General features: G+C 41.0%; 1 protein-coding gene across 2 annotated transcripts in view; it reads left to right on the top strand.

Moving 5' to 3' along the window:
- The window catches only part of LOC140483665 (interleukin-17 receptor C-like), a 70,369-nt gene that overhangs the window by 52,189 nt on the left and 4,891 nt on the right, over positions 1 to 13,289 (top strand). For both annotated transcript variants that reach the window (XM_072582022.1, XM_072582023.1), the window contains 4 exons: positions 179 to 229; positions 3,845 to 3,902; positions 5,451 to 5,546; positions 13,174 to 13,218. In XM_072582022.1, the coding sequence (XP_072438123.1) occupies positions 179 to 229; positions 3,845 to 3,902; positions 5,451 to 5,546; positions 13,174 to 13,218 (250 nt within the window). The remainder of the gene's footprint in view (positions 1 to 178; positions 230 to 3,844; positions 3,903 to 5,450; positions 5,547 to 13,173; positions 13,219 to 13,289) is intronic.

Raw genomic sequence — 13,289 nt, 5'->3', positions numbered from 1 at the left:
AAACTATCGATTAAAGAGCCTGTTGTAATATTAGTTGCTGCAGAACATTTGGTATTGGTAAGTGAAAGACGTTCCTTTATTCAGAACTGACTAATTATGAAGAATTAGATACTTGCATTCAATATAACTTGTGTTTATGACTGTTACTAATTTCAATTTTCTTCCATAACTAACACAGATTAATGAGCAAATGAAGCAACTAAATCTTATTTCACAGGACTGCTTTCAGGTTAGTAACATTATTCACTCAATGTTTTCTTAAATGGTTCTAAAAGTGACTTTGAGGATAAATGGACTGCCTGGTTCAGAAGTGTATCTTACAGATCAGAAAGATCCCTTAATTTGATTTCCACTCAGTAACGAATCTGATGATTGGAGTACCACATTTGGCCTCAGCAATTTTGAATCTGAGAAGCAGTAGGGATCTCAGAAAATGAGCCCGTGTTTGTGTTTTCCATCCCAAGTGAATTGGCTGAGGACAGGAATGGTCTTGTCTGTGATGTTTTTCACCTCCCAGTAGCCACTGAAAGGCTCACACAGGAAGATTGATGATGTGCCAGAACTTTATTGGTGTCTGAGCACAACACCTCAGCACCATGGGAAGGTAAAAAAGTAATAAAAATGCTGTTTATTCCGCATTGCAAGACAAGATCTGCACTGTGGAAAATATAATTTACTGTTTCTTTCTTGGATCAGGAGCTTGAAATGTTCCAGGTAATGCAGCATTCTTCGAACCATCTTGGAAACAGTAAAAAGGCAGCTTCACCTGAATGCTAAGCCCAAAATCTTGCAGCACCTTGGACATGATGGGAGAGCCACTGGTGTCTCCTCTGAATGACTCAATCACTGTGCCACAAGAATAAAAAGCATGCAACCTCAGCCAAATTCTTTGAAGTTGGGGGTGTGGGGTTTCATCTTCACACTGGCCACTCCAAACCCCCTTGGTCTTCGTAATCTTTAAAACTGAAAGAACAGGTATAGTCTCTATTTTGAGCGTACACACACAATGTCCAGAGCTGCTGACGTCCTATACTATTGGATCTTCCACCTCGGGAACCCATCTACCTTCCTTAATTGGCAACAGAAACAAGGTTGTTAACTGGCTGTTCTTTGTGCATTGCAGAAGTGAGCCTGAAATATTTAATGTTAATACAATTCTGCTCATTCAGGAATTGGCTTAGTGGTTAGCACTGCTGCTTCTCAATGCTAAAGACCCAGGTTTGATTCCAACCTTGAGTGACTGTCTGTATGGAGTTTGCACATTCTCTCCCATGTCTATGTGAGCTTCCTCTGTGAATTGTGGTTTCCTTCCAAAGTTCAAGATGTGCAGGTTAGGCGGATTGGCCATGCTAAATTGCCCATAGTGTCCAGGGATGTGTAGCTTGGGCATGGGAATTGCAGGGTTACAGGGACATGTTGGGGCAGGGTGAATTGCTGTTTGAAGGGGCCGTGCCAACTCAATGGGCTGAATGGCCTGCTTCCACACTTTTGGGATCATTCCAGCATCATTCCAGTCAATCGAGAAAGCAGGTTACAATAAAAAGTGATATATTTGCATAAAATCTCAGCTACAGGTGAAATTTCTGAAACAAAAATAGAAATTGCAGGAGAAACTGTATCATCTGTGGACAGAAAGCAGAATTAAGATTTTGGGTCAGAACTGGAGAAGGGTCACTGGACCCAAAATGTTGACTCTGCTTTCTCTCCATAGATGCTACCAGACCTGCTGAGTTTCTCCAGCAATTCCTGTTTTTTGTTTCACATTTCCAGCATCCACACTTCTTTGTTTCTTGTTAGGTACATTCCTGCCCTTGGTCAGACCTTTGTCCCACTGCGTTAAGAAGAATCTGATGTGTCACATCAATGGTGAATCATCCTTTGCTGCTTTCCTTTAAGAATTAATTTGGAAAACATTAGAGAACATCAGTTTTGTAACAAACTCAATAGCAGTACTTAATTGCGACCATATTTTCCAAGACGTCACCTTTCTTGTCAGGAAATCTGGCCATATGGAGCATAAGGGGAGTAAGCTACCATAAATTGAGGAAAGTAAAGGTAATGGAGGGAGAAAGAGATAAAGAACCACTGAACTAACACAGTACTGGACTGATGTTTAAGTCTGGGTTAAGTGTTTTCTGGAGTTGCATTTGAACCCAATATTGTATGACTCAGATAAATCAAATATTGAGTCAAAGTGAATGAGGATAAACAGTTTGCAATATATTTACATGAGGTGGAGCTGCCATTTTACTGGCTATAAGATGCACTGCAGTAACTTGGTGAGGCTCCTTTGATAGCACTTTCCAAATATGCAACTTCTACCACTTAAAAAAACAAAGGGAGCAAAACATATCAAAATGCCAGTGCCTCAACGGTTCCCCTCCAACATAACATCCAGAATTGGAACTGTATTGCTATTCTTTCATTGTCATTGTGTCCAAACTAAAACTTCCTTCTGAACAGCACTGTGGATGTACCTGCACCAGATGGATCACAGCCATTCAAGAAATCGAATCATTACCATCTTGTCAAGGGCAATTGTTTTTGGGCAATAAACATTGGCCTTGCTGGTGATGCTCACATTTCAAGAATAAATATTTTTAAAAACTGCCCTTTCAAATGTTCAAATACAGATCTGAATGATGACATTTAAAAATGTCAAACAACAATAGTTTGAATAAACTATTATTGTTTCTTCATTGAAATGATTAAATCAACTGCTCACTATGATAGGTTAACGCTGTCAATATTCCAGCATAGAAAGAATCTACATTTATACAGATCCTCATCATTCTATCAAGTTGTTCCAAAAACACCTGACAAACAATGGATTACTTTTGAAGTGCAGTCATTTTTATTAACTATTTGGACACAGATAGGGTAATACAAACAAAGACAGGACTTATACAATTAATGCTACAGCCCTAGGTAATGCTGTAGAACAGGGAGACCTGGAGATTCAGGCATATATTTCCTTGAAATTTGTATCACAGGTAGACAGGGTAGTTAAGAAAGTGTTTAGCATGCTTGCCTTCATTGCTCAGATCTTTTAGTATAGGAGTTGAGAGTCATGTTAAGTTTATACAGGATCTTGGTGAAGCCTCTTCTGGAGTACTCTGTGCAGTTCTGGTCACCGTGCTACAGAAAGATTATTAGTAAACAGGATAGGGTTCAGAAAAGATTTACCAGGATGTTGCCAGAATGGAAGCTTTGAGATATAAAAATAGACTTTTTTCGCTGGAACATAGGAGATTGAAGAGTGAACATATAGAGGATAATAAAATTGGGAGGAGCAGAGATAAGGTGAATGACACTGCTCTTTTCCCTAGGGTGAGGGAGTTCAAAAACAAGAGGACATATTTTGAACGTGAATAGAGAAAGATTTAAAAAGGATGCAAGAGGCAACTTTTTTTACACAGAATGGTTCATGGGTGAGCTGCCAGAGAAAGTGGTGGATGCAGGCACAGTTACAACTTTTAAAAGACATTTGGATAAGTTCATGAATCAGAAATGTTTGGAGGGATATAGTTCAAGTGCAGGCAGGTGGGACAAATTTACTTTAGGAATATGGTTGGCACAGGCTAGTTGGACCAAAGGGTCTGTTTCCCTGTTGTATGACTCTACAACACAAATGGACAACCAGATGGTTTGTTGTCTTTTGCCAGTGTTGGGTGGTGGAAAATTTATGCCACCAGGGATCTTTCTGCTCTCTTCTGAAGAGTGTTAACTGGATGCCTCACAAAAGACATGGCAAAATGTGTGGTAGAGAATAGCTTGCCCAGACAATTGATATCAACTGAAAATCAAAGGCCACCTGGTCTAACAGAGTCCTTGTATCTTTCAGGTCTGGAGATCAGATGTGCAGTTCTCACCCAGAATCACCATTTGTCCCTTTGATATATGTAAGTATTATATAATTTATTAACAACCCACCAAGATTTTATTACAGTGAACAAATTTAACTATTTTTACTAACAGCAACAGTTTGTTCATACATAGTGACCAAATCTTGACAGCCAGCCCTGCAGAGGTATAGAGTACGTACTCAATTAGTCTACATTAGAAACATTCACACTAAATGGGCATTAATGTGTATGAAAATATCACAGCAGACATTCTAACATGAATAAGGCTTCAGGTAAAAAAGTCTCTGTGGTACGCAAACAGGGCCAGACAAGGATGTATTAAGTGAAAAAGTGATCAAATTTGGATGCACTAATTAAGGATCTGCTTTCCTTCCCCTTTCAAATTCAATCCAAGTCACTTTTCAGAGATAGTCCTATTTTCATTCATTCATGAAAAGAGGATGTCACTGGCTCGGCCAGCATTTATTGCCCAAAGAGCAGTTCAGAGTCAATCACATTGCTGTGGATTTGGAGATGTAGGTCCAGACCAGGTAAGGATGGCAGTTTCCTTCTCAAAAGGACATTAGTGAACCAGATGAGTTTTTCCTGAAAATCGACAGTGAATTTGCGGTCATCGATAGATTCTTAATTCCAGACTTTTATTGAATTCGAATTCCATGGCAGAATTCGAACTTGGGTGTTCAGAATCCAGAGACCTGAGTCTGGATTAATAGTCCAGTAATAATACCACTAGGTGGTCGCCTCCCCCTAATTTTGCCCTAATTCTCTCACAATTTTGGTTCTTTGCTTCTGCTGCTGTGCTGGAGCTGTAGAACAGAATTTCGTGGATTCCAACAGTCTTTCAGTACCTTTCTTTTGAAACCAAATATTAATATGCCAACATAAAAGTGACATGTAGAAGATTTTAACACCATAGGTATTACAGTCAGGGGCAATCTTGTTCCCAATTGCTCTTCACACATGTATACTTTTCAGGAAATTTCATCAGCTAGAATTCAGGAATAGGACTTTAAAAATGGCACTGATGCTAATGCTGATGTATTGCTGTCCTGACTGATCTCTAATGTAGCATAATGTGAGGATATGTATGTTCAGTGCTGCTCTATTAGGCATCTGTATACCAAACCAGTATTTGTATTTCTAAATTTCTCTGCCTTACAGTTAATGCCTCATTAATTTGTTGCTTCAGCATGTGTAATCAGTGCATTTAGCCTTTATCAAATTGAAAGTGTTGCTCATTTCCTGTATAATGTGGGGGTGGGGGTTGAAAGAGCTCACTATGATCTAGTCTGTATTGTTATCAGTATCAATCTCTACCAATCTCTACAAGAAAGTAGGGACTGCAGATGATGGAGATTAGAGTCAAGAGTGTGGTGCTGGAAAAGCACATCAGGTCAGGCAGCTTCCAAGGAGCAGGAAAATCAATGTTTTTGGAATAAGCCTCATTCCTGATGAAGGGCTTATGCCTGAACTGTTGATTCTCCTGCTCCTTGGATGCTGCCTGACTTGCTGTGCACTTCCAGCACCACACTCTCGACTCTACCAATCTCTAGAAGACTTGCTGATGCCATGTTTATATTGCAGATGCTAGAGCTCGATGGACTCCATTACTGGTACCATTTTTAATACTTGTTACAATCGTGATTTTTACAATTACCATCAAGACTCAGATACTGAAAGGTAAGGAACAGGCTTTCCATGATCCTTAGCATCTATACACAAGGGCTGATAGTTTTAAAGTATAAATGTCAATCATAACTAGAGCTCCATTGTTTCCTGGCAGTGCTTTCAACTCCAGGTTTGAGTCCCAGACCAAGATGTCAGCACTTAATAGAGACTGATACTGAAGAGGTCTGCATATTTGAATGAGTTATAAGTTGAAGTCCTTTCTATCTGTTCATATGGGCATCGAAATTGCCATTGTGCTAATTTGAAAAGGGAGTTTTGCAAGTGTCATTACCAACCCTCATCCCATAACAAAGATCACTTTTAAAAAAACTGACTTGCCATTTTATAGTTGTTCAAATGACATAGTTAATATTGAATGAAAGCAATGTGACTCTTCTTCATACTTTAGAATCTCTCCACAGATGCTGCCAGATCTGCTGAATTTCTCCAGCAAATTCTGTTTTGTTTCTGATTTCCAGATTCTGAAGTTTTTTTGTTACTTAAAATACTTGTCTGAATTGTTTTGAGACATTCCAAAGGTCTGATAAGTCAAATCTGTATGTAACATTTTCCATCTGTATACACTTCCAGCCATCTTTTCTCGCAATAATTTCCTGTGTTATTTCTATGGAAGTAGCTTATGTAAACATGTCACCCTCTTGATTACACACAGCGGCCTGTGGGACTCCAGAGGTACCATTGGAGGGAGGATTATTGCAGTGTAATTAGTTTCTGTTATAACTATGAACATGAAAGGAAATAGAAATGCTAAAGGAAAGTAAGGGCAGAATGTATGATTTTAAAATGAGGATTTAATTATGTCAGTGTGCCTATAAATAGTCATTCCCAACCTCTAATATTGGACCACCTAAAAATTACATATGGTTTTGACTCACCACATGTTGTGGAAGATTGCTTACATATGAAATATATCACATTTGGAACTTTTATGTTCCACCATACAGTCATAGAGATGTACAGAATAGAAACAGATCCTTCAGTCTAACTCATCCATGCAGACCAGATATCCCAAACTAATCTAGTCCCATTTGCCAGCACTTCACCCATATTGCTCCAACCCTTTCTATTCATATACACATCCAGATGCCTGTTAAATGTTGCAATTGTACCAAACTCCACAACTTCCTCTGGCAGCTCATCCCATACACACACCAACCTCTGCGTGAAAATGTTGCCCCTTAAGTCTCTTTTACATCTTTCCCCTCTGACCCTAAACCTTTGGACTCCCACACCCCTGGGAAAAGACTTTGTCTATTTACCCCTTCCATGCCTCTCATGATTTTATAAACCTCTATGAGGTCACCCCTCAGCCTTTGACACTCCAGGGAAAACAGCCCTAGCCTGTTCAGCCTCTCCCTATAGCTCAAATCCTCCAACCTTGGCAACATTCTTGTAAATCTTTACTGAACCATTTCAAGTTTCATAACATCCTTCTGATAGGAAGGAGACTAGAATTGCACACAACATTCCAAATGTAGCCTAACTAATATCCTGTACAGCTGCACAATGATTTCCCAACTCCTGTACTCAATACTCTGACCATTAAAGGAAAACATATCAAATGTCGCCTTCACTATCCTATCTACCTGCGACTCCACTTTCAAGGATCTATGAGCCTGCACTCCAAGGTCTCTTTGTTCAGCAACACCTCTCAGGACCTTACCATTAAGTGTATAAGTCCTGCTAAGATTTGCTTCCCCAAAGTGCAGCACCTTGCATTTATAGAAATTAAACTCCATCTGCCACTCCTCAGCTCACTGGCCCATCTGATCAAGATCCAATTGTAATCTAAGGTAACCTTCTTTGCTGCCAACTACACCTCCAATTTTGATGTAATCTGCAAACTTGCTAATTACATCTCCTGTGTTCACACCCAAATCATTTATATAATGACTGAAAATAGTGGACCCAGTACCGATCCTTGTGGCACTCCACTGGTCACAGGCCTCCAGTCTGAAAAACAACCGTCCATCACCACCTCTGTCTTCTACCTTTGAGCCAGTTCTGCATCCAAATGGCTAGTTCTCCCTGTATTCCATGAGATCTAACCTGGCTAACCAGTCTCTCACTGGGAACCTTGTCGAACGCCTTACTGAAATCCATGTAGATCACGTCCACTGCTTTGCCCTCATCAATCAACTTCGTGAAACATGATTTCTCACGCACAAAGCCATGTTGGCTATCCCTAATCAGTCCTTGCCTTTCCAAATTTTTGTAAATCCTGTCCCTCAGGATTCCCTCCACAACTTGCCCAACACTGACGTCAGGCTCACTGGTTTATGGTTCCCTGGCTTGTCCTTACCTCCCTTCTTAAACAGTGGCACCACATTAGCCAAACTCCAGTCTTCCGGCACCTCACCTGTGACTATTGATGATACAAATATCTCAGCAAGGGGCCCAGCAATCACTTCCCTAGCATTTCACAGAGTTCTAGGGTACACCTGACCAGGTCCTGGGGATTTATCCACCTTTATGCATTTCAAGACTTCCAGTACTTCCTCCTCTGTAATATGGATATTTTTCAAGATGTCACCATCTATTTCCCTCCATTCTATATCTTCCATGTCCTTTTCTATAGTAAATACTGTTGCAAAATACTCATTTAGTATCTCCCCATCTCTTGTGGCTCCGCACAAAGGCTGCCTTGCTGATCTTTGAGGGACCCTGTTCTCTTCCTTTTGTCCTTATTGTAATTTGTAAAAATCCTTTGCATTCTCCTTAACCCTATTTGCCGAGGCTAACTCAGATCCCCTTTTTGTCCTCCTGATTTCCCTCTTAAGTATACCTTTACTGCCTTAATACTCTTCTAAGGATTCGCTTGACCTATCCTGTCCATACCTGACATATGCATCCTTCATTTTCTTAACCAAACGCTCAATTTCTTTAGTCACCCAGCATTCCCTACACCTACCAGCCTTCCCTTTCACCCTGACAGGAATATACTTTCTCTGGACTCTCATTATCTCATTTCTGAAGGCTTCCATTTTCCAGCTGTCCCTTTACCTGTGAACATCTGCCTCCAATCAGCTTTTGAAAGTTCTTGTGTAACACTGTCAAAATTATCCTTACTCCAATTTAGAACTTCAACTTTTAGATCTGGTTATCCTTTTCCGTCACTATTTTAAATCTATTACAATTATGGTCGCTGGCCCCAAAAATGCTCCCCCACTGACACCTCAGTCACCTGCCCTGCCTTATTTCCCAAGAGTAGGTCAAGTTTTGCACTTTCTGAAGTAAGTACATCCACATACTGAATCAGAAAATTTTCTTGTACACACTTAACAAATTCCTCTCAATCTAAATCCTTAACACTATAGCAGTCCCAGTCTATGTTTGGAAAGTTAAAATTTCCTACCATAACCATCCTATTATTCTTACAGATTAGAATAGATTAGTTTAGATTAGATTAGATCATCTACAGCCCAACAAGTCCACACCAACCCTCCAAAGAGTAGCCTACCCAGACCCATTTCCCTCTGACTAAGGCACTTAACACTATGAGCAAATTAGCATGGAAACTGTGATCTCCTTACAAGTTTGTTTCTCAATTTTCCCACTCTATAATACAATCCCAATAAGGTGATCATCCCTTTCCTATTTCTCAGTTTCACGCAAGTATATCTGGGAATATCCTCCCTCAGTACAGCTGTAATGCATCCCTTATCAAAAACGCCAATCCCCCTCCTCTCTTGCCTCCCTTTCTATCCTTCCTGTAGCATTTGTATCCCGGAACATTAAGTTGCCAGTTCTGCCCATCCCTGAGCCATGTTTCTGAAATTGCTATGATATCCCAGTCCCTAACCATGCCCTGAGTTCATCTGCCCTCCCAGCTAGGCCTCTTGCATTGAAATAAATGGAGTTTAATTCATCAGTCCTACCTTATTCGCTGCTTTGTCCCTGTCTGCCCTGACTGTTTAACTCACTTCTTTTCTCAACTGTACCAGTCTCAGATTGATCTCTTTCCTCACTATCTCCCTGGGTCCCACCCCCCCACCCCCACCTTACTAGTTTAAGTCCTCCTGAGCAGCTCTAGCAAATTTCCCTGCCAGTATATTAGTCCCCTTCCAATTTAGGTGCAATCCAATCTTCTTGTACAGGTCACTTCTACCCCAGTGGAGATTCCAATGATCCAAAAATGTAAATTCTTCTCCCATACACCAACTCCTCAGCCACACATTCATCTGCTTTATCCTCCTATTCCGATCCTCACTAGCTCGTAGCACTGGGAGTAATCCAGATATGACTACTCTCGAGGACCTCCTTTTTAAATTCTTTCCTAACTCTCTATATACTCCCTTCAGAATCTCATCCTTTTCCCTTCCTATGTCATTGGTTCCAATGTGTACAATGACCTCCTGATTGATCCCTCTCCTCTTTGAGAACATTCTGCACCCTCTCTGAGATATCCTTGATCCTAGCACCAGGGAGGCAACACACCATTCTGGTTTTTCACTGCTGGCGCGCAGAAACGTCTGTCTGTGCCTCTGACTAGACAGTCCCCTAGTACAATTGATTATTTGGAACACGATGTATCCTTCATTGCATCATACCCCCTTGCTCTTGTAAACTCCTCATTGCCACTAATTGTTGCTCCAATTGATTCATTAGAACATAGGACATGGAATAATACAATGAAGAACAGGCCCTTTGGCTCTCGATGTTGCGCCAACTCTTGAACTTTTCTAGCTCGTCCCCCTACACTAACCCATCATCATCCATGTGCTTATCCAAGGATTGTTTAAATCTCCCTAATGTGGCTGAGTTAACTAAGTTGCCAGAAAGGGCATTCCACACCCTTACCACTCTCTGAGTAAAGAACCTGCCTCTGACATTTGTCTTAAATTTATCACCACTCAACTTATAGTTATGTCCCTCGTACAAGCTGATGTCATCATCCTAGGAAATTAGACCTGATAGGATTCGCAACCAATGGCATTTGTTGCAGATATAATCCTCAGTAGCACGTAAACTCTCTCAAAACTCCCATATCCAACAAGAACAGACTGGAGGCCTGTGACCAGTGGAGTGCCACAAGGATCGGTGCTGGGCCCTCTACTTTTTGTCATTTACATAAATGATTTGGATGCGAGCATAAGAGGTACAGTTAGTAAGATTGCAGATGACACCAAATTTGGAGGTGTAGTGGACAGCGAAGAGGGTTACCTCAGATTACAACAGGATCTGGACCAGATGGGCCAATGGGCTGAGAAGTGGCAGATGGAATTTAATTCAGATAAATGTAAGGTGCTGCATTTTGGGAAAGCAAATCTTAGCAGGACTTATACACTTAATGGTAAGGTCCTAGGGAGTGTTGCTGAACAAAGAGACCGTGGAGTGCAGGTTCATAGCTCCTTGAAAGTGGAGTCGCAGGTAGATAGGATAGTGAAGAAGGAGTTTGGTATGCTTTCCTTTATTGGTCCGAGTATTGAGTACAGGAGTTGGGAGGTCATGTTGCGGCTGTACAGGACATTGGTTAGGCCACTGTTGGAATATTGCGTGCAATTCTGGTCTCCTTCCTATCGGAAAGATGTTATGAAACTTGAAAAGGGTTCAGAAAAGATTTACAAGGATGTTGCCAGGGTTGGAGGATCTGAGGTACAGGGAGAGGCTGAACAGGCTGGGGCTGTTTTCCCTGGAGCATCGGAGGCTGAGGGGTGACCTTATAGAGGTTTACAAAATTATGAGAGGCATGGATAGGATAAATAGAAAAAGTCTTTTCCCTGGGGTCAGGGAGTCCCGAACTAGAGGGCATAGGTTTAGGGTGAGAGGGGAAAGATATAAAAGAGACCTAAGGGGCAACTTTTTCACGCAGAGGGTGGTACGTGTATGGAATGAGCTGCCAGAGGATGTGGTGGAGGCTGGTACAAATGCAACATTTAAGAGGCATTTGGATGGGTATTTGAATAGGAAGGGTTTGGAGGGATATGGGCCGGGTGCTGGCAGATGGGACTAGATTGGATTGGGATATCTGGTCGGCATGGACGGGTTGGATTGAAGGATCTGTTTTCATGCTGTACATCTCTATGACTCTAAGAGCATATCGCTCTACTAAAGGCCATTTTTGCTCCTTCCAATTTGCAGACCCAGAAAATAGCACTGTCTTATTGATCCCAACTAACTTAATACTTATGGCTTATATTTTTTGAAATTTAATCAAGAGACAGATCTCAATAAAACCTATAATTATGAAAGAACCCACTCTACTCACTATTGTAGATTTACAGCAAGGCTACACATAAAGCTATTCACTGAGCTGTTTCTGTGCTGTGACCTCTCCCAAACAGGTTCCTCCAAGATCAGTTGTGAATTTTGGTGTTTGTTAAGTTTTCCTAGATGCACTCTGATATCCAGTGATACATGAATTCAAACAGTAAAGGTAGTAACTGTGCAGATTCACTGCTGTGTCAGTTAGCAGTGTGGGTTTCTTTCTCTCTCTTTCTCTCTCCTTCACTGACCATGTGCTGCCTATTGTCTGTCCTTCTCCCTTTTAAAAGTAAAAGCCTCGGAGGCTGAGGGGTGACTTTATAGAGGTTTACAAAATTATGAGGGGCATGAATAGTGTAAATAGGCAAAGTCTTTTCCCTGGGGTTTGGGAGTCCAGAACTAGGGGGCATAGGTTTAGGGTGAGAGGGGAAAGATATAATAGAGACCTATGGGGCAACCTTTTCACATAGAGGGTAGTACGTGTATGGAATGAGCTGCCAGAGGAAGTGGTGGAGGCTGGTACAATTGCAACATTTAAGAGGCATTGGATGGGTATTTGAATAGGAAGGGCTTGGAGGGATATGTGCCGGGTGTTGGCAGGTGGGACTAAATTGGGTTGGGATATCTGGTCGGCATGGACGGGTTGGTCTGTTTTGATGCTGTACATCTCTATGACTCTACTGTTTCTGGTTCAGATTTTGCTAATAGAAAATTATTGGTCACACAGATATGCCTGCATTGTGCACTTCTGTGATTGAAAATACTAGTCATTGGTTGTAGGGTCAAGCACTGCCCAAGAGAACTGAGCTCAATAATCTTGACTGATACTCTAGCTCTGAGAGTGCTCCACATTGTCATACATGACATCTTTCAGATTAGATGTGAACTTTCTAATGGACATGGATACTTTTGAAAATGAGCATGGAAGTTCTCTTTGATGTCCCAATCAATATTGATCCCTCCACCAAAGCAATTGGAATTACTTGGTTATTTAATTTTGTCAGCTTTGTATGACCTAACTTGCTTCAAATTGACAATCGCATTTCTTACATTGAAACAGTGAAGTACTGAATTAGCTGCAAAGTACTTCGGAATGTTTTAATTTTACAAAAGATGCTACAATAATTGTAGTCATGATTTGGAGATGCCGGTGTTGGACTGGAGTGTACAAAGTTAAAAATCACACAACGTCAGGTTATAGTCCAACAGGTTAAATTGGAAGCACTAACTTTCAGAGCTGATGAAGGAGCAATGCTCCGAAAGCTAGTGTGCTTCCAATTAAACCTATTGGACTATAACCTGGTGTTGTGTGATTTTTAAAACTTGGTGTTGTGTGATTTTTAACAATAATTGTAGTATTTGTTGTTAGTTTCTTGAGTGGTATCTTAACCCAAATTTTGCTTTGTTTCTCCAGGTTGCGTAAAGGTGATCAAATTTAAGCCCACTGCAACAGTTGCAGGTAAACATTTAGAAAGGGTAACAGAGAAAGCTATTTTTATTTCCTTGCCTGGAGTTGAAACAGGTTATGTG

Source organism: Chiloscyllium punctatum, chromosome 12 (assembly GCF_047496795.1).
Source record: "Chiloscyllium punctatum isolate Juve2018m chromosome 12, sChiPun1.3, whole genome shotgun sequence".
In the NCBI taxonomy this organism is placed as follows: domain Eukaryota; kingdom Metazoa; phylum Chordata; class Chondrichthyes; order Orectolobiformes; family Hemiscylliidae; genus Chiloscyllium; species Chiloscyllium punctatum.
The sequence above is the reverse complement of the archived record's forward strand: the minus strand, read 5'-3'. Positions and strand labels throughout refer to the sequence as shown.